Source organism: Puma concolor, chromosome E1, assembly GCF_028749965.1.
Source record: "Puma concolor isolate L17-30 chromosome E1, mPumCon1.1.hap2, whole genome shotgun sequence".
In the NCBI taxonomy this organism is placed as follows: Eukaryota; Metazoa; Chordata; class Mammalia; order Carnivora; family Felidae; genus Puma; species Puma concolor.
Window position 1 is genome coordinate 42,510,175 of NC_141680.1, and position 21,254 is coordinate 42,531,428.

The 21,254-nt window shown below is 46.6% G+C and overlaps 1 protein-coding gene across 2 annotated transcripts in view; it reads right to left on the reverse strand.

The window, feature by feature from the left end:
• The window catches only part of STAT5B (signal transducer and activator of transcription 5B), a 67,067-nt gene that overhangs the window by 5,698 nt on the left and 40,115 nt on the right, over window positions 1-21,254 (reverse strand). The window contains exons 3-16 of one of the 2 annotated variants that reach the window (XM_086687341.1): window positions 18,061-18,217; window positions 16,842-16,931; window positions 15,483-15,657; window positions 11,615-11,745; window positions 11,205-11,356; window positions 10,546-10,701; window positions 9,939-10,118; window positions 9,469-9,556; window positions 9,268-9,390; window positions 7,655-7,747; window positions 4,898-5,104; window positions 3,758-3,852; window positions 3,527-3,657; window positions 2,267-2,437 (exon numbers count right to left, since the gene is read on the reverse strand). In XM_086687341.1, the coding sequence (XP_086543467.1) occupies window positions 2,267-2,437; window positions 3,527-3,657; window positions 3,758-3,852; window positions 4,898-5,104; window positions 7,655-7,747; window positions 9,268-9,390; window positions 9,469-9,556; window positions 9,939-10,118; window positions 10,546-10,701; window positions 11,205-11,356; window positions 11,615-11,745; window positions 15,483-15,657; window positions 16,842-16,931; window positions 18,061-18,217 (1,949 nt within the window). The remainder of the gene's footprint in view (window positions 1-2,266; window positions 2,438-3,526; window positions 3,658-3,757; window positions 3,853-4,897; window positions 5,105-7,654; window positions 7,748-9,267; window positions 9,391-9,468; window positions 9,557-9,938; window positions 10,119-10,545; window positions 10,702-11,204; window positions 11,357-11,614; window positions 11,746-15,482; window positions 15,658-16,841; window positions 16,932-18,060; window positions 18,218-21,254) is intronic. The other variant, XM_086687342.1, reaches the window with a different exon arrangement.

The window sequence follows — 21,254 nt, forward strand, 5'->3', positions numbered from 1 at the left end:
GGAGCAGGTGGTCCAACAGACATCAGTGGGAGTGAGAACGGATTCCCCATTCTGGAGGGTTATTCTGCAAAGATCTGTCAAAATGCTTAAAAAGCATGTATATCCTTTGATACAAATTCTACTTTAGGAGTTTATCCCAGGGTAATAGTTGAACAAGATTAATATACCAGGTTATCTCAATATTTTTTATTTCTTTATTTTTATTATTATTAGTTTTTAAGTCAGCTCTACACTGAACACGGAGCTTGAACTCATGGGCTTGAGATCAAGAGTCACACGCTCCACCAACAGAGCCAGCCAGGTGTCCCCAGCTTATCTCAATATTAATTCACAACAGAAAACTGTGAATAACTTAAATTGTCGGTCTCAAATATCCTATGACTTCACTCATAGGAGGACTTTAAGATACAAAACAGATAAATATAAGGAAAGGGAAGCAAAATAATATAAAAATAGGGAGGGGGACAAAACATAAGAGACTCTTAAATATAGAGAACAAACAGAGCGTTGCTGGAGGGGTTTTGGGAGGGGGGATGGGCTAAATGGGTAAGGGGCTTAAGGATTCTACTCCTGAAATCATTGTTGCACCATGTGCTAACTTGGATGTAAATTATAAAAAATAAATTATAGAAAAAGAAAAAAAATTGTCAGTCTCTCAAATCAGTGACATCGAATCACTCACTGTACGTGGAATTCCACGCAATCATTATAGTGATGTTGTAAGATTATACTTACAGACCTGCAACTCTGCCTATGGTATATATAATTTTTAATTTATTTAAATGTTTTATTTATTTTTGAGAGAGAGAAAGCGTACAAGCAGGGGAGGGGCAGAGAGAGAGAGAGAGGGAGACATAGAATCTGAAGCAGGCTCTGGGCTCTGAGCCCAATGCAGGGCCTGAACTCATGAACTGCAAGATCATGACCTGAGCCAAAGTTGGACGATTAACAGACTGCCTATGGTACCCCTGCCTATGGTACATTTTTAAGTGGAAAAAAAATCAGATCACAAAAGATGATGGATAATACGACCCAAACCGTTTACTGAACTCCAAGCCTGACATGATCTGGCACCCCTATTGCTCTGCCCTAACCTCCCACACTTTCCTGCTCATTCAGCTCTGGCCTACTGGGCCCCCCTCGTGGGGTTTTTCAAATACACCAGTCTTACTCCCACCTCAGGGTTTTTGCACTCCTTCTCTCAACCTAGAAGGTTTTGGTCTAGATTATTGTATGGCTAGCTTCCTCATTTCATTCAGCTCTGTGCTGACAGCACCTTCTCAGAGAGACCTTGCCTGACCACGCTACTGAAATGCTACCCCCATCCTCCTCCCTAACCCGTCTCTACCCCTTGACTGTGCTTTCTTGTCTTCATAGCATCCATCGCTAAATACATGTATTTGTTTGTTTGTTGTCCTTCCACTACTAGGTTGTAACCTCCACACAGGAAGTCCCCAACAAGCATCTTGTGACTGACTGAAGAATACATATCTGCACAGACAGGGAGAATATTTGCTACACTTATTTTTGGTGGTCAATCTCTGAATGACAGATGCTGTATGTATTTTCTTCTCCATACTTTTCTGGAAATTTTACAATTAATACAGAATACTTTTACACTCAGAAAACAATAAAACCATCTCTGTTTTGAAGAACAGATTTCACCTTTCTAATTTTATTTGATCTAAACTTGTTTTAAAAGCAATTTGAGGGGTGCCTTGGTGGCTCAAGTCGGTTAAGCGTTGGACTCTTGATTTTGGCTCAAGTCATGATCTCGTGGGTTTGTGAGATCAAGCCCTGAGCTGGGCTTCACACTGACAGCATGGAGCCTGCTTGGTATTTTCTGTCTCCTCTCTCCCTTCCCCTCCTTCCACCTGTGTGCTCTCTCTCTCTCTCTCAAAATAAATAAAACATTAAAAAATAAATAAATAAAAGCAATGTGAAAAAAGATAATAAATTTGTTCCCTTCAATTTGATATTTGGGGTCAGCATCGCTTCTCGGCCTTTTGGCTAAGATCAAGTGTGATATTTGGGGTCAGCAGCAGATATGTTTTCTATATGACTGAAGAATATAGCCAAGGATTTACGACTGCCTTGAATAATACTCAAACAGCAATAACTAAATACTGATTGTGTAGGTTTTCATGCAAGACAGACACACACACACACACACACACACACACACACACACACACACGTACACACACAAAAACCAAAAGAAAACTCAAATCGCAACAAAACCAGATCAGAATGCGAACATTGTTACCAGTGGCAGGCTCGCATGGGACTGGTGTGTAGTATTTGGAGTACACTTCATCTTTTGGCCGATCAGGAAACACGTAGATAAGGTAATTCAGGTCCCCTAAGCGGTCAGCCAGGGACCGGATGGAGAAGTCTCTGGTGGTAAAAGGCATCAGATTCCAAAACATCCTTTCCTCTAGAGCAATAAACAGAATAATCGTATTCTAAACATGATTTCTGAACAGGAAATCTTAAAAAATCCAAACATGCTACAAATTAAAGACTCTCCGTTAAAACTGTCCCAATAAAGATCTCTATTTAAAATTAACCACAGGGGGCGCCTGGGTGGCGCAGTCGGTTAAGCGTCCGACTTCAGCCAGGTCACGATCTCGCGGTCCGTGAGTTCGAGCCCCGCGTCGGGCTCTGGGCTGATGGCTCAGAGCCTGGAGCCTGTTTCCGATTCTGTGTCTCCCTCTCTCTCTGCCCCTCCCCCGTTCATGCTCTGTCTCTCTCTGTCCCCAAAAAAATAAATAAACGTTGAAAAAAAAATAAAATAAAATTAACCACAGGTTGTAGTTCAAGTCATTTATCAAAGCCACGGGGGAAAAAGCAGGTAATGCATATGGCACTTCCCTAGAGAGCCAATGATCTCAGGTAGTTTCAAGTTCAAATGGTTTTTCAGTCCCTCTGTAGAAGAAATAGTTCTTATGGACTCCAATCCTTGATTGCTGTACAAAACCACCTGAGTGAGACAGGAAGCCTGCCGACAGCCAGAGGCTGCAGAGAGCTGTGAAAGGCTGGGAATATCTTTAAATTGCAAAAAAAACTAGCAAGCTACTCTTATCTTATGTTGAGGATCAGAGGAAAAAACTGTTCTTGGATGGAAATAATCTGTGGCCATGCCTTTATGTGGATTAGGAGAAAGGAATAATTAAAATGACTCCAACTCATCCAAGTAATTCTTCATTGAAATAAGCTCAGGGTCGAATAAGGCGGCAGACATTTCAAAAGGGAAGCAGCTGAGATTGTGGACACAATGCTGCATTACAGGTAGCCATGTCAGGGTTCACACTTTCGTTTCTCAAAATCAGTTAACTGTGTTTCCCGTGATGTGATTCTACAAGGGCTGCCTTAGCAGCAGCAACTGGGTCCTGGTGATACCTTTGCGCTCCCTTCCTCAGAGCTGACCGCATCACGAATATTCAGTAAGTCATTTGTCAAAGTAATTTTGCATCAGAAGCAGCTAACTAGAGCCGAGATATGTTTTAAAAAGGGAGGAACTCACGAGAATCAAACTTCCAAGCAATGGTGATGCCACCGATTTCAGAGTCGCTGAATCTCAGCAAGAAGGTCCCATCAGGCTTGTTAATGAGTAGGTCATGGGCCTGTTGCTTGTTCACGAAACCCAAAATGGCCCTGGATTGCAAAGGCCAAAGGAACAGAGGCAGAGTGTGATGTTTTAACAGAGGAAAGAAGAGCTTCAACCTCTATTGACTTAGGAAATAAGGATTCTCACCCATCATTCCAATGAGGCTTGAGATGTTTTTTTAACACTTCCATCACACCATCAAACCACTGCCAGAAAGTGTAATTTCGTCCTGGCAAATTCTCCTGGTTGGAGATACAACAGTGAACACAAGAAGGCCAAGAGTAACACTTGGAATATTGCCTGCATATGATTTAACTGAAAAAAATCAAATGGAAAACAAACATCTACACTGTCAGAATCGTACAAACATACATGCCTGTCCGAGTTTTACCAAATGGTCCTACAATCAAAAAGCTGAAGAGAGAGGAGGAAAGAAGGGAAAAAACAACGATTACCAACACCCAGTGGACCCCTGCTATAAACACCTCCACCAGGATCTGAGCTTTCTTTGCTGTTTTTGAATTAGGTCATGTAAAACACCTGGGGGGTGGGGGCCGTAAGCAAAGAAACAAAAGTTGGATTTAAAGTCAAAGATGTGGGGCACCTGGGTGGCTCAGTCATTTGAGCGTCCGACTTCAGCTCAGGTCACGATCTCACAGCTTGTGAGTTCAAGCCGCATGTTGGGCTCACAACTGTCAGTGCAGAGCCTGTTTTGGATACTGTCCCCACCCCCTCTCTTTCCCACCCCTGCTTGCACTCTCTCAAAAATAAAATGCTTAAAGTATACACACACACACACACACACACACACACACACACACACACAAAGTCAAAGATGTGATAGGTGACATTTGAATTCCCCGATGCTAGAGGAGAAGTTTCCTCTACCAGCATTCCCTTTTGTGGGCTGAGGGTCTTGGGGGGAGTCTGGTTTTGCAGGGTCACACAGCAGCGAGCACCAGCCAGTCCATGGGAAACAGCCATGGACTTCTGGCCACAAAAGCTTTACTTCTTTTGAGATATGTTACCTTTTGCTTTGCTCTGTTTCCTTTATAAAGGAAAAAAATGCACTAGCTGCACACAAAGCCCAGCTTACTTAAATATTCAAAGATCTAGTTTTCTACATAAAAAAAAGCTATGTGCTTATCCATCTATTCAGAAACTGGTGATTACGCTGGGCACATTTTATTAGCATCATGAAGAACAAGTGCCCTGGGGCAGGAAGACTCTGGAAGGCATCTGGTTTGGAAGGACTGATCTAATGGCAGCTGGCGGCAGGTCCCTCACCCTGTTGAACTGGGACCAGGACACGGACATGCCATTATAGTCTTCAAGGTGGCTGCTGCTGCTGTTGAACAGTTTCTGTGCCAGGAACACGAGGTTCTCCTTGGTCAGGCCCCGGTTGCTCTGCACTTCGGCCTTGAATTTCATGTTGAGCGCCTCACACAGCTGCGGCCACAGCACTTTGTCGGGCACGGCAAATGGCACCCTGCCCTGCGAGGGAGAGAAGCCAGGATCTTAGGAGAAAACAGTTGCATGATTTATTCATTCCACCCACAAAACAAAAACAGTGATGGCTCAATGTAGTCACACACATTTGTCTTGCTGAGCCTGAGGATAAATTCTAACTTTTATGGCATATGCAGCTCTGTGAGATGCAGAAGGTTCCATTTTGCCTTCTTTACACACAGCCTAGAAGGTAACCTCACACTGTCTATGGTGTTTTGTAAATGAGCTGCTGAACGTACAGTTTAAGCCTACGTTCGAAAGGCCGCAGAAACAAAACGTGACCAAAGGTCTGGTTTATGCCGTAAACCCCATGGGAACAGAAATCTGAAAGACTGGTTCTCTAAGGGCAGGCAGAAAGAATGGGTGTGTGCTCACGCACGTATGTGCACAGGTGTGATCTTTGCCCTTGAACTCCAGCTCAAACTGAAAAAATTTCATGCGGAAGAGTGGAAACTGTGAGTTGGACCACTTTATTCAGAAACAGTTTACAACATTAATTTTTAATAAACTGTTTTTTTCATCCTATTCAGCCATAGTTCCTCCTCTTCTTTTTTCATTATTACAAAAAATTGTTTTGGAATAGGCAATTCCTTCACATGACATAAAATTTAAAAAGCATGGGAGAGTATCTGATGGAGTCACTTTCTTAAACCTGTGTCCCACCCAGCAGGCCCAGAGCATGTAATCTAGTTGACCGTGTATGCCTCCACAGGTATTCAATGCTTACCAAGAAACACACATTTTTCCTTTCAAAAATTATAAGTAGTAGCATAAAATCCACATGTTCTGCATCTTCCTTTTGTTCACTTAATTCTATCTCTGCAAGACCTTACTTATAGCAGCACATTCAAGAAATTTCTTTTTGTGGCTGCTAAATACCCCACAGTCTGGAAGAACAATACGATATTTAACCAGGCCTCTGTAGACAGACATCTGTGTGTCAGCCTAGCAATCTTCAGCTATGACAGACAATGCTGCGATGCACGTAAGTCATCTGACACATATGCAAATATATCTGTAGAATAAATCCCCACAAGTATGTATTTATTTTAAAACAGTGTGAGATCGGGGCGCCTGGGTGGCGCAGTCGGTTGGGCGTCTGACTTCAGCCAGGTCACGATCTCGCGGTCCGTGAGTTCGAGCCCCGCGTTAGGCTCTGGGCTGATGGCTCGGAGCCTGGAGCCTGTTTCCGATTCTGTGTCTCCCTCTCTCTCTGCCCCTCCCCCGTTCATGCTCTGTCTCTCTCTGTCCCAAAAATAAATAAACGTGGAAAAAAAAATTAAAAAAAAATAAATAAATAAAACAGTGTGAGATGTACGCCAGTCATTAACACAACTGAAAATGTTAAAAATGCTTATTTATTTAGGCCAGGCCTAAATAAACTTAGGCAATTTATTCAGTAACGGCATGCTGCAGGAGATGTTGAAGTCACATGGGGAGCGAGCTCGGCGGGCAGGCAGGGAAGGGAATGAGAGAAGAGGGGCACTTCTATCCAGGAGGCTTATTAGGAAGCAACGCAGGCAGAGAGTTTTGAGAGGAGACTCAAACTCAAGATTTGTAGAATGGGCACAGTAGGATTTCTGCTAAAAACCTCGCCTTTTGCAGCCAAAATATTGTTCTTTAAAGAGGACCATTGAGATAACTCGGTTAGACTCTTCACGTTAGAGTCACGTTAGACAAGCATTAACTTTTATGTCCTGAATACCTACCATATGGACTACTCTCCACTGTAAATGTACAACATCTACAACTTTCCCTGATGAATTGTTCTGAAAATGCTCAACAAGCACACACTAGTGGTTTTCTGATTTGATGTATAAGTCAATAAAACCATATTCATTCCCTCAGACAAAGCATCTCATTCTTGGAGAGACGTGGGATGAATCACATAACCTAAAATTTGGAGCACATTGAATGGCACCCTCATTTATTGGAGGGAAGTTGACAGGAAGCAACTGCTAAGCTAAAGTAACCTCCTGAGAGGTCTCACTTCTGGCAGGAAACTGGGAGTCCCAAATTCCATTCATGGTCTCACCCAAAGATTCAAATTAATATTTACTAAGTATCGACTATATGACAAGCATTTTGTATTTCGTATGTTACCTAATTTCATTTCTTTCTTTTTTTCTTAAGTAAACTCTATGCCCAACATGGGGCTTGAACTCATGATCCCAAGATCAAGATTTGCATGTTCTACTGACTGAGCCAGCCAGGAGCCCCTGAATGTTACCTAATTTCATCTTCCTAACAGCACTATGAAGCATTATTATCCCTGTGGTGCAGACACTTAGGGAAACTTAGGCTCAAAGAGGGAAAGTGAACTCCCCATGGTCACAACATGAGGAAACGGTACAGCGTGAGTTCAGCCCTTGGCCAGACTCCAAGCCTATGCTCTTTCCATTCTCCACATACTCTCTACCCGCCCACTATAGAAAACTACAGTTTTCTATGCTTTCCTGGGGAAGAACACATAAAAGAGATTCAGGACACCAGCATCAAGATCTTGAGACCCACAAGTTCGAGGGATTGACTCACAGGCTCTGCAAAAGCATTGTCCCAAAGCACAGTGGCCGTCGCATTGTTGTCCTGGCTGCCATGGACAATCACCACCACCGGGAGGGAGAGAGTCTAGAAAGACAAAGGAAAAGGGCTGAGCACCCAGAGCGGCACATTCCTGTCTTGCTTTTGTTTTCCTCTATCACAACATATTCATTCTCTCTTCAAGTTTCAGTAAATGTCACCCGTGAATACAGAATCTCAATGGCTCCAAGAATCACAGGACTTTACACAATGGTGCAATCTTAGAGATTTTCGGTATTTTATTTATTTTCTTAATGTTTATTTTTGAGAGAGACAGAGCATGAATGAGAGCGGGGAAGACAGAGATGGAAACACAGAATCTGAAGCGGGCTCCAGGCTCTGAGCTGTCAGCACAGAGCCTGACGTGAGGCTCTAACTCACGAACTGTGAGATCATGACCTGAGCCGAAGTCAGACACTTAACTGACTGAGCCACCCACGCACCCCTTAAGTTTACTTATTTATTTTTGGAGAGAAAAAGAGAGAACACAAGCAGGGGAGAGGCAGAGAGAGGAAGAGAGGGAATCCCAAGCAGGCTCTACACTGTCAGCGCAGAGCCTGACACAGGGCTCGAACTCACGAACTAGGAGATCATGTCCTGAGCTGAAATCAAGAGTTGGACACTTAACCAACTGAGCCACCCAGGCACACCAATGTTTATTTATTTTTCCCTGTGCAAGCAGGGAAAGGGCAGAGAGAGGGAGACAGAGGATCTGAAGTGGGCTCTGGGCTGACAGCAGAGAGCCTGATGTGGGGGGTGAACTCACAAACCCGGAGATCATGACCTGAGCTGAAGTCGGATGTTTAGCTGACTGAGTCCACCCAGGCATCCCCAGATTTTAGGTACTTTAAAAGAGATGTTGCTACGACTTCACTCATATGAGAAATTTAAGATACAAAATAGATGAACATAAGGGAAAGGAAGCAAAAATAATATAAAAACAGGGAAAGGGACAAAACTTAAAAGACTCTTAAATATAGAGAACAGAGGGTTGCTGGAGGGGTGGTGGGAGAGGAGATGGTCTAAATGGGTAAGGGGCATTAAGGAATCTACTCCTGAAATCATTGTTGCACCATATGCTAAATTAAACAATAAATAAATATTAAAAATAAATAAATAAATAAATAAATAAATAAATAAATAAATAAGTAAGTAAGTAAGATGTTGCTTGGATATTTCTGAAGGATACACTAAGTTTCTCAAATGGAGAACAAGAGAAAAGAGAAAGAATATAGAGACATTTCTAGGAAAAAAGAGCAAGTAACAAATGTCTGAAACTTACTACAAACTGTTACTCAAATTCATCTGGAGTGATGTTTCTCTAGATTCATTCCTACCTATTTCTCCAGCTATTTTAGTTTGTTATTACTGTAGCTCCTAAGAGAATCTAAGAGATACAGTTTTAAGGATGAAGTCTCCCCAGTTTCTGTTCATTAACAGTAAAGACACTATGTGATCAAAACAACTTTTTTCTTATATAAAGTACACACACATGCACACACACACACACACACACACACACACACACACACACACACACACAAACCACAGCTGAGGGAGGCCTTTACCTTGACCTGAAAAACCAGCTCATTTCCACCAACACTGAACTGTGATTCGAACAGGATTGTAAATTTTTCTTCAGTCACTGACTCTGCTCCACGACGGTCAGACCTCTTAATTCGCTTCAGGGACTGCAAAGGAGAGAAATAGGAGGACAAAGCCCTCAAACAACCAGGGAAAATGTGTTCTTCCTCTTCTCCCATCCTCACCATGTTCCTGAAGTGCGCGCTCAGGGTGCCGGTGGCTTGGTGGTATTCCATCACACAGCAGTTGTTCAGGATCTCTCCACTGTAGTCGCTGCAGAGAAGAGAGACACTCGACTCTAAACTCATGCATCTCGGTAAACGTGGGGTAGAAATTATATGGGGGGGCAATAAAGAACGTTGTAAAAACCGACGTCATATAGAGGAAATGGTAGCTGCTGAAATATATAAGAAATAAATATACATTAACATAAAGAAATTTTCTTGATTTATCCCTAGTAAATGGAAGATAATCATGTTTCTTTTCACAGAACTAACTCCTTACACTGTTTCTCTGAGAGCTGGAAGGGGACAGCGGGGCTAATGGGGCTCGTATAATGAATGGCGGAGTCCAGCGTGTGGGCTAGGAGGCCCAAGCACTTCTTCCTGTAGTAAGGACGGAGAAAAGAAGCAGACAGGGGGAAGGGCACACGTACTTGCGGGTGTTCTCATTCTTGAGCAGTGACTTGGCCTGCTGCTCACTGATGATGGTGGCCTTCACCTGGGGGGGGTTCATGTGCACGTTCAGCTTCCCGCCCACCAGCAGGCGCACCGTCGCTGCAAACTTGGTCTGGGTCTTCAGGACCTGAGGGGGCTGCTTCTCGATGATGAATGTGCTGCGGGGACACAAGTGACCACACCAGACATGATGCCGGCTCAGGGCACAGGGTCTGGTTCCCCTGTGGAGGGAGGCTGCCGGGGCTCAGCAGGCAAATGAAGGCACATGGCACCGCCCCTGTTCCCAGGGAGGCCACTGAGAGTCAGAGGAGATGGCTGGAGGGGAGGCAGTGAAACGACTCAGCAGCTGGCATGGGCTGCGGGGGACAAGGGCAGTCCACATGGTGTCCACAACAGAAACTGGGCAAGGTCAACACCAAGCAGCTGAAGCAACTGAGGACAGAGCGGGGACGGGGACCCGAGGCAAACAGAGACAAGGACTCAAGCAAGAGCCCACCCACCCCCACCCCCACCATCAGCAAAGCACCGCCTGCCTCCCCCATGCCAACCGCACGGGGGCTGGGTGTGGCCCGAGGCAGGAATTACCTGGTCACCAGGGCTGAGATGATGTCTGTGATGGTGGCATTGACCTCAGCTAGCATCTCCTCCACTGGGCCAGGGATGGGCAGCTGCTGGCAGAGGTGCTCAGCTCTGCGGATCTGCTGCCGGTTCTGCCAGATGATCTCGGCCAACTTCTCGCACCTGCACGGGAGCCCCAGGCCAACGGGAGGACAATGGCATCACGCCATCCCCCCGGCTCGAGGCTGGGAGGCTCCAGTCCGAGGAGAACGCCCCAAGACCCAGCTCCAGCCTCACCCAGGAAGGCTTTGCGCCTAAGCCGCCACTCCCGGCCACGGAGCAGAGCAGAGCAGAGCAGAGCGCCCGCCTTCCAGAAACACAGAGAAATACACAGAGGCAGCAAGCCTGAAGTGGGTCCAATCGGCCCGAGCGTCACTCTGCACACCCAGCCCTGCCCCACTCCCCAGCACGGTGACTCCCTTCCTGGGCAGGGGGCACAGACGGGGGCCCCAAAGTCCGCATCAGGAACCAGAACCCCTAGTGAACTAAGTCTTGCCGCAGGACAGAGGGAGCCGGCTGCTCATGGAAACGCAGGAGGCACCACGAGCAGCTGGTTGCACCACTCCCAGCCCCTGCCGCCACCTCCTGCCCCCTCCTGCCCCCCGCCACCCCCCACACACCATTACCAGGACTGCAGCACATCCAGGCTGCCCTCGGGGGGCCCTCCGTTCCCCGCCAGCTGCTGCCGCCGCTTCCACTGGATCAGTTCATCATCCAGAATGATGGTCTGCTGCTTCCGCAGCAGCTGCAAGGTCTTCTGGTGCTTCTCGGCCAGCTCCTGAAGGCAAGTGGGGAGAACACGCCCAACTGCAGGCCTCGGGAGGCAGGGCTGGGGGCCAGGGACCAGGCCCCAGGCCCAGGCCTTCCCCTCTTCCCAACCTGCTCTGCCCACATGCCGCCCACGGGAGAGAACGATCTGGCCTCCAGCTCTGCTCGGTCCTGCTCTCTTCCTGGCTCTAGCCCTCTCTCGGCTTCCCCGCGCCCCTTGGGATGTGCACCTCAGGGCTTGGGAGGAGAGAACGCGGATCCCACTCACCACACGGTACTGCTGCAGCGTCTGGGCCTCCCGCTGCAGCCAGGCCTCCAGGGACACCTGCTTCTGCTGGAGGGCCGTCTCCCGGCTCAGGCGCTCCTGCGGATTCAGCTGGGCCAGCTGGGCAAACTGAGCTAGAGGAGGGGACAGGACACCCATGACCATCATCTCCCAGCTTCCTGCAGGAAGCCCAGGGGAACGCACACACCTGTTCTGGAGGCCAGACCCTCAAGGGACACATCTGACCGATGGCAGACTGGGCTTCCGGCAGCCAAGGGTGCCAGAGATGAGCAGGCTCTGGTCTCTGGCCTCTCGCCTTTGATCTCCCCTCCTGGGGGTGTGTAGGTGGAAACCTGAGGGTATAGCTGAGGACGACCCTGCCCCACGGCCTCCCGTCCCACCTCAGTCTACACAGCTGGCTGCCCAGACCTCCTCACGCCACACGGGGTCCAGCTTGGAGCCTCACTGCCTGGTTTGATGTGTGCCCTCACCGTTTACTAACTGGGTGAACTCGTGCATCACGCTTCTGTGCCTCAGTTTGCTCATGTGCAAAATGGGAGAATCCTGGCCCCTGCTTCGGTGGGTGGCTGAGGATTAAATATGTGGGAACACAGAACACGTTCAAGGAACTGCCCGGCACGCACACGCTGCAGGGATGAGAGTGTCCTTACTGGTCAGGGGGTCCCAGGGCAGGCTTAAAGGGTGACAGAGACCAGTAGCCGCTCAGCCCCACCCCACACATCAGAGCCCCCTCAGGGCAGCCCCTGCCTGCTGGCTTTGTCCCATCTCCAGCTTTGTCCCATCCCCGGGAGCACAGCAGTCTCTCCTAGGGAAGAAGGCATTTCTCTAGGTGCTGGGAGGTGCCTAACGTGTTTGTTTGTCCAGGGTGGGTCACCGTGAGCTCAGCTGACCAACTGGAAGGAGACGGGGGGGGGGGGGGGGGGGGGGGGGAGGGAGAGAGAGAGAGAGAGAGAAAGGGAGAGGGAGAGACAGATGAGGAGAGAGGGCAAGGAAGGGAGAGGGATAGAAGGGGAGAGGGGTAGAGGGAGAGAGGGGAGAGAGGGAGGGAGGGGGAGAGAGGGAGGGAGAGGGAGAGAGGGAGGGAGAGGGACAGGGAGAGAGAGAGGAGGAGAAAGGGCAAGGAAGGGAGAGGGACAGAAGGGGAGAGGGGTAGAGGGGGAGAAGGGGAGAGAGGGGAGAGAGGAGAGAGGGGGAGAGGGAGGGAGAGGGAGGGAGAGGGACAGAAAGAGAAGGGGCGAAAGGGAAAAGGCGAGGGAGACGGGGAGACAGAATGTCCAGGGCCCACTGGCAACACGAAAGCAGCAAGATCCTCTCAGGACAGGGAAGGTTCTAGCACCCAAGGGTGCCAGAGAGGGAGGCAGATTCTCTCCACACCAGCTGCTGGGAAGCTCATCCATGGCAGGAAAGGGGAGTCGGTGAGGCCTCAGTACCCTCTTACAAAACATCTATTATGAAATTCTCAAGACCCAAGGAAGGCAGAAAGAATGATGCAAGGAACACCTGTCTTTCAGTAACCCGGCTTAAAGAAATCAAACATTTCTCGGGGTGCCTGGGTGGCTCAGTCGTTTAAACGTTTGACTTTGGCTCAGGTCTTGATCTCACGGTTTGTGAGTTCTAGCCCCACATCGGGCTGTCTGCTGTCAGCACAGAGCCCACTTTGGAAACTCTGCCCCCCTCTCTCTGCCCCATCCCCGCCTGCATGCACATGCATGCTCTCTCACAAATATAAACATTAAAAAAAAAAAGAAATCAAACATTCCACGTTGAAAACTCCCTGTACATCCTTCCCTGCTTGCACATCCGTCCCTGCCTCCAAAGGTAACCACTATCCTAAATGCTGGGGTTATTACGCCTTGCCGATCACCTATTTGAATATCCCAGTGTCGGGGTGCCTGGCTGGCTCAGTCCATACAGCATGCAACTCTTGATCTCAGGGTTGTGAGTTCAAGCCCCATGTTGGGTGTGCGGTCTATCTAATTTTTTAAAAAAAGAATATTCCAGTGTCCTTACTTGGGCCTGAGTCAAGAGGAGGTGAGCATCAGCACGTCTTGGGCAAGTTCCTGGCAGGCCGCTGAGGGCCCTCTCACACTGACCTATGTCCTGCCTCATGGACACACAAGCTGGGACACACAGACTAAAGCAACTCTAACAGTCAGGAAAAGCCCAGAGCTAGAAGACAACTGGAAATATGGTTTGGATTCCACTCTCGGGGACTGAGAGAGAAGAATACTGTCCAGGCCTAGAACACAGCAGAGCAGTCTGGAGCCACCTCGGAAATCCTGCCCCCATCCCCAGGGAGGTGGTGGTGAGCCCCACACCTGGGCCCAACCTCCCTATGCAGGTGACCCACTTAGGTCTCTCCTGGCACTTTGCAGAAACTTCTGGGAGGGAGGCCAGCAGACATGAGGCAACTGTCTGCTCCACTGGAGGAAGCTGAGCCTCCCCTTGCACAAATAGATCGATAGTCTGTGTTTCTGACGGGTGAACTTGATACATGAGACTGAACTGACATGGCATGCTGGGTACAAACCCAAACCAGAATCAAACCCATATCCATAAATAGGAAACAGAAAACCCAAGAATAGGATTGGAAGTACTATCAACCAGTCAAAGGCTTTGGGTAGAACTAATAGCCTGAATTCTCCCGTTCCCTAATCTAGGAAGAGCGCCACCCTTTCTCTTGCGTCAGCCTGAGATGGATTCAGATGGAAGAAAACATGCTAGAATCATCTCGTCAACACTTATTCATACCTACTATGATTCAGCCAATGTGCCAACCTCAGGGTACAGAGATAAGACACAATCCCTTCTCAAAAAATTTATAATTAGTATGGAAGACTGAGTTAATAATAATAGCAATATCGCTATAAAATTGAGCCCACAAGCATGGTATTAGAGGCGCACATGCTACATAGATGGGTATGTGTCTGTACAGCTGGTCAAGCAGAGGCTTTTCTGAGATTCTCAGCTGGGCATGCTTGCAGGGAGACAAAATTAGTATTAAAGTCACTCTGCCAAATTCTTAACAAGGCCAATAGGGGGCGCTGGTGGGGTTCCAAGCATCAGCCTCAAGACTGAGGTTTTCAGTACTTAAGTACCTAGCAGGATTTATACCAGGAAAGGGACCCTTTGCTTATCAAGGCTAACTGAGGTGCATTAGCAGGCTCTGTGTCAGGACAGCCTCTCTGAATAACTGCATAAAACATTAATGGTTTGTCACTACAAACACAGCCCTTAGCCCTTATACTTTCCCTGCTTGGAGAATTTAACAGTTCAGCAAAGCAGCATTTATGAAACACCAATTATATACAAAAGTACTGTTTACTAGACTGTGAGCTTCTTCCCACAGGAGGAAATTCTTCCCCAGCAGACCAGGAGCTCCCTGGGTGTGGGAAGCCTGAGTGAGACCCACACTCTCCAAAGGCAAGCTCGTGACTCCTCCCCTTCCTAAGTCTCATCCTCCCTGCCAGATCTTTTTTTTTTTTTTTAATTTTTTTTTTAACGTTTATTTATTTTTGAGACAGAGAGAGACAGAGCATGAACAGGGGAGGGGCAGAGAGAGAGGGAGACACAGAATCTGAAACAGGCTCCAGGCTCCGAGCTGTCAGCACAGAGCCCGACGCGGGGCTTGAACTCATGGACCGTGAGATCATGACCTGAGCCGAAGTCCGACGCTTAACCGACCAAGCCACCCAGGCACCCCTCCCTGCCAGATCTTTAGTGCACATGGTTCCCGGCTACTACACAGAAAGGGGAGTGCCTCTGAACAGAAACCCCATTCTCTTCCAATTTGACCTGAATTTCCTTGTAGCCCTCACAACACACACCGCCCAGGCGGCCCTGGCCTCACCCTGGATCCTCAGGCTCTCCTGATACTGGATGATGAAGTACTCTTGAGTCTGCTGCAGCTTCTTCAGCTCATTCTCTGTGTCCTGTGTGACCAGTCGCAGCTCCTCAAACGTCTGGTTGATCTGGAGGTGTTTCTGGGACATGGTGTCAGCAAGACTTCCAACTGGAGAAGTACCCTGAGGACATATTAGGGGAGGAGAGTGTGGGCGGAAGTGAGCTGGGCAGTGAGGATGGTAGAAAACCTCAGGCCTTGGGGCCCCTGGGTAGCTCAGTCGGTTAAGGATCTGACTTCAGCTCAGGTCATGATCTTGTCATCCATGAGTTCGGGCCCTGCATCGGGCTCTGTGCTGACAGCTCAGAGCCTGGAGCCTGCTTCAGGTTCTGTGTCTCCCTCTCTCCCTGCCCCTCCCCCACTCACACTCTGTTTCTCAAAAATGAATAAATGTTAAAAAAAAAAAAAAAGAGAGAGAGAGAAAGAAAACCTCAGGCCTTAATCTGAAGAAAAAGCCAATGCTAGCACTTATAACCTAGCGAAAACCCCTAAAGCAAAATTGTGAGTCAGAGGAATTGCAAACATCATTTGTGAGAACTGGTGTGGAGGGGAGATAAAAGGAGGGGGAAATAGGTGACCTGACCAACTGTGGCACCTTCATATGCCATAACAGAAAGTTCTTTCACAGTCTGGCCTCCATCAGAGTTGCCCAAACAGGGTCCATCTAATTCCCTTCAGAGAGACTAGAAGTGAACACATCCAGGATATACCTGGGTTTTTCTACTAATGATGATGACGCCTCATTCCATATTCACGCACTGATCCAGGGCTATGGACCATGTGAGGTGCTGGGGACACAGTGGGGAAGAAGGCTGTGTGAACGTACATCATCTGTGTCTTCACTCAAGACCTTATTCTAACTGAGGGAAGAGGCTGAATCTCTCACACATGGTATCATGGAGACCCCAAAGTTCTAGGGCAGGCACAGCAAGGATTTTATGGATCCAGCCATTTAAGTGACCTGGTCTGAGCCATTCCCTCTATGCTTGACTAAGAGAGGGCTCAGCAGAAATCCCTCTTAAGTAATCTCACCTGAACATGAGCATGCCTTTACTCAAAAACTGTTCAGTTGGGGTTAAATTATTTTGCACTTGTTCACATTGTTTTGTGGTGGTAATCTCACCAAGGTCATGAATCAATTAAGATCAGAGACTAGTGTTCTATTTCTTTTGTGCTCCTTAGGACAATGCTCTGTTTATAGAAACATCAACAGATGCACACTGAGTTGTCTTGAGAGATCTGGGTCCAGAGAGAGGGGGGCAAGGAAGGACTTCCCAGCTCTTCTCCCCACATCCATGGGACACTCACATTGTTGGCTTCGCGGACCAGCCTCTGCTCGTTGTACAGAATATGCCGGATGCAGCGGACCAGCTCCATGGGGCAGCGGTCATACGTGTTCTGAAAGAACCCAATAGCAGACATCACTTTGTTCCACTCTGTGCTATGGGGCCTAACCCTACCTCAGAGCAGGGGTAAGATTTTATGATGAGGGGACTCCTGGAGACATGATGACATAATCATGAGCAATATGGCTCCTCCAATACTAATGGGGGACAAGAAAAGCACATCATAGGAAACCCAATTACAGTGAGAAGGTAAGGTTATTTTATTTCTTGCCTCCTAATTTGCCTAAAGTACTAGGGTGTCATTCTTGGAAACAGGATACATAAATTTCAAAAAGGCCACGTAAGAGGAGAAATGACACCACCTCGACCGAGCAGTCAAAATTACTACCCCCGGTGCAAGGAAGATGGACGGTGTATGTCTTCAGATGTGATACCCTGGGAAGGACACAACATCACTTACTCAGGATTCTCATCAGGGATGTGTAACCTGAATCTAATCAGAAGGAGACATGACACAGACCCAAAAAGATGTTCATTGTATCTTTAAAAAAACAGATGAGTTGAATTATTTTAAAATGTCAATGTAAGAAAAGGCAAAGAAGGTTGAGAACAGTTCCAGATTAAAGTAGATTAAAGAAACATGACAACCAGATGCAATATATGGTCCTGGGCTGGTGGGAAAAAAATGTCCTAGAGGACTTTATTGTGACTCAACTGACTGTTGACAAAATGGAAACACAGATACAAGATTACTGAAAAGTGTTCTATCAATGTTAAATGCACTAAAGATGATAACTGCACTATAACTATGTATAGAAAACGCACACTAAAGTACTCAGGGGCAAAGGGACACGACGTATGCAACTTACTCTCGAGTGACAAAAAAAATGTGTGTGTACGTGTGTGTAGAGACAGAATATGACAAAGCAAATGTTAACAACGGGTGGATCTGGGCATATGTACGGGTTCTTCGTATCAATCCTGCAACTTCCTATAAATTTGAAATTGTTTTCAAATAAAAAGTTTAAAAACAAAAGGCTACAACCACAAGGCCAAACAGTAAGAACTTTATACGGCGAACATGTAAGTCCACAACACTGGGTTCCAGAGGAGAAAGAAAATCTCTACGGGAAGCACTGAATGAAGGAGAGGATTAAGTGTGACCCAGCCTTCACACCCACCTGGAGCTGCGTGGCATAGTGCCCCAGCTTGATCTTCAGTAAGAACCCATCTTCCCCCACTTGGTGCTCCGCCTTCTTCTGCAGCTCCTGCACCAGGCCCTCCAGGAGCTGGGTGGCCTTAATGTTCTCCTGTGGATTATCAAGATCTATTGAGTCCCTAGGGGAAAAAAATTACATACATATGTATACATACATGCACATGAGCCTGTATAAATGCAGCCTCAACGCATCACGCCTTTTCTTTAGCTAAAGTGATTTCTTCATAATGCTCACTGCAAATTTTAGGAAGCAGTTCAATTCAAATCGACTAGATGCCTAATCGACTATGTTAATCTATCCCTAATCCACTAATTAGCTTAGTGGACTAGATATTTTCTTTTCTTCTCTTCTTCTTTTTTTCTAAACAATGTACTGCCCTTTCTCCTTCCTCCTACTGACTTCTCTGGTGCTTATGCTATCTGCTTCTAGAAATGAAGGGAAAAGGAAAGTGCTTCGTGTACTCTGAAGGAAATAAGGGCTCTGATAACTTCCTATTTATAGTTACCCCTTAAGGGTGTAAGGGGGCACAAGGTCAAGAATGTTCTACATGCTTTTTCCAGCCTTGACTAGTTCTATGTGCTAATTCCACATATAGTATTTCTTAAGTAAAGGCAGGTGAAACAACACTACTATTTCTAAGGAGCCCTGGAAATGAGATATTAGGACAGAAAGTGCCTGCAACTATGTACACAAATCAGACATTTCTATCTATCACCAGTTGCAGATCTGGGACCTGCAGGCAGTGCTAACTCTTCTAGTGAGGCAGAGAAACCACTCCATGGACTTTGTATTGAGGCACTGAACTGGTGACAGGGGTTGGATGGCTTCTCTCCCTTCCTGCCTTCCCTCTTTTCCCCACTCCCTTCTCCAACTCTTTATTTTTTAAAACAATTTAGGCAACAATTGCTACTGGGCAGTACGAAATCGCTTAACTCAGCTCACTGAAGAAACCGAACAGCTGTCAGATTGAAATAACATTCAATTACTGCTGACCGGGTCTGGAGCCAAGCAAGAGATCTAGAGGTAGCTAAAAGGCTCCGTCACCTCGAAATCCCTGAAGTCAGTTAGCAAGTAATTTCAAACAAAGGCACAAACAGGTGTGCCACAACACTGATAATGTAGTTCATCACATAATACGCCCAAATCTGCACTCTAAGCAAAGACAGTAGAGAAAACCAAATTTTAAATACGTGTGCTCTCTGAACTAAATAAAATATGTACTAAATAAAAGCTGGGAGGAATGGAGGGCAGCTGCACCTCTGTTTTGGTTGGCAATAATGCTCCTTGTCTGAGGAACCCACTCTTGAGAAGATCCTGTCTCTGAGCAAAACTCATGGAAATCAAGTACTGGTTCTGGTACTTAAAAACTTAATTCTCGGGGCGCCTGGGTGGCTCTGTCGTTTGGGCGTCCGACTTTGGCTCAGGTCATGATCTCACAGTTTGTGAGTTCGAGCCCCACGTCAGGCTCTGTGCTGACAGCTCGGAGCCTGGAGCCTGCTTCAGATTCCGTGTCCCCTTCTCTCTCTGCCCCTCCCCAACTTGTGCTCTGTTATGTCTCTCAAAAAATAAAAAAAAAATAAAAAAAAAAAAAACCCAATTCTCTGCTTAAAAGAAAAAAGAAAAGAAAGGAAAAAAAAAAGCCTTTCTTAGCTTAAACATGAAGAACTGAACATTTTTTTATTGAAATCTTTATGTTCTTAAGAAAACCAAAATAAATAAAATTCAGGCTTTCCTTCATAGCAACACAAGTCTTTTAACATTCATTCGGTGAGAAACTACATGGGAGATCTACTAAATGAAATTTTAAATCACCAGAAACTTTCTACTAACAGTTTTCTGAACTCTCCAAATCATTAAAACAGAAACGAAAATGAAAAGGAAATGGAAAAGCACTAAGCAAGGTGCAGCCGACATGCTTATATTTAGCTCTTTTTTTTTCTTATCACTTCATTACACGAGGCTGAGATTTTTTAAATTGCCCAGAAAATTGCCTTCCTTTGGTGCTCTCTAGTTTTCAAACAGAAATCTATTACTAACACATAACCTCAATTATTCCAAGGCAGCATTACTGACAGGTACCCAGCTCTCCCCAGACAGTCGCATAGTGGCCGGCTTCTCCGGGGCTCTGCCAGAGAGGACCCCACCCCGCCATGATGGTGGGGGGCCTGAAGTAGCTGATGAGCACGTCAGATCAGACAGACAGGCTGGTGGCCTCCCAACATGCTCCCAGACCCTGAGCAGAGCAGCAACAGCCTGCAATAATGTTGTCAATCTACTACATTATACTAATTCTGAAAGAATTTAAAAACAATTTTATCTCTGCGCATATAAGCAGGAATTCGGAAAATAAAAATAAACACGCTTGTTAAATCTGCCACCAAGACATGACTATTGTTAATATTTTGGTGTACTGGCTTTTAGCCTTTATGGGTATGCATAAACTTTAAAACATAGGGGCACGTGGGTGGCTCAGTCGGTTAATTGTCCGACTTTGGCTTGGATCATGATCTCCCAGTCGGTGGGTTCGAGCCCTGCGTCGGGCTCTGTGCTGACAGCTGAGAGCCTGGAGCCTGCTTCGGATTCTGTGTCTCACACTCTCTCTGCCCCTCCCCCGCTCACACTCTGTCTGTTTCAAAAGTAAATAAACATTTAAAAAAATTTTTAAAAACACCAACATCTCCATTGTTAATTTGTTATCAATACATTTTATTAAGTGATATGCATATGCATACCTTAGCTGCCCCATTAAGCACTAAATTCTTTGTGGACATGGGCTTTTCATTTTTTTTTTTAAGTTTATTTATTTATTTGTTTTAAGAGAGAGAGAGAGAGAGAGAGAGAAAGAGTGTGTGCACGAGTGCACGCCAGCAATGACAGGAGAGAGAGAGAGAGGGAGAGAGAGGATCCCAAGCAGGCTCCTCACTGTGGGAGGACAGTGGACAAGGGCTTTATCTGAACACAGGGCTCAACCCCATGAACCGCAAGGCCATGACCCTGAGCCAAAACCAAGAACCGGACGTCCAACTGAGCCGCCCAGGCATCCCTGTGGACAAGGGCTTTATCTGTTCCTATCTTACACCCTATAGGCACTCAAAACATATTTGTTAACTGTTGTTTATTAGCAGCAATACTCTAATGCTTTTAGCCAGAGTTTA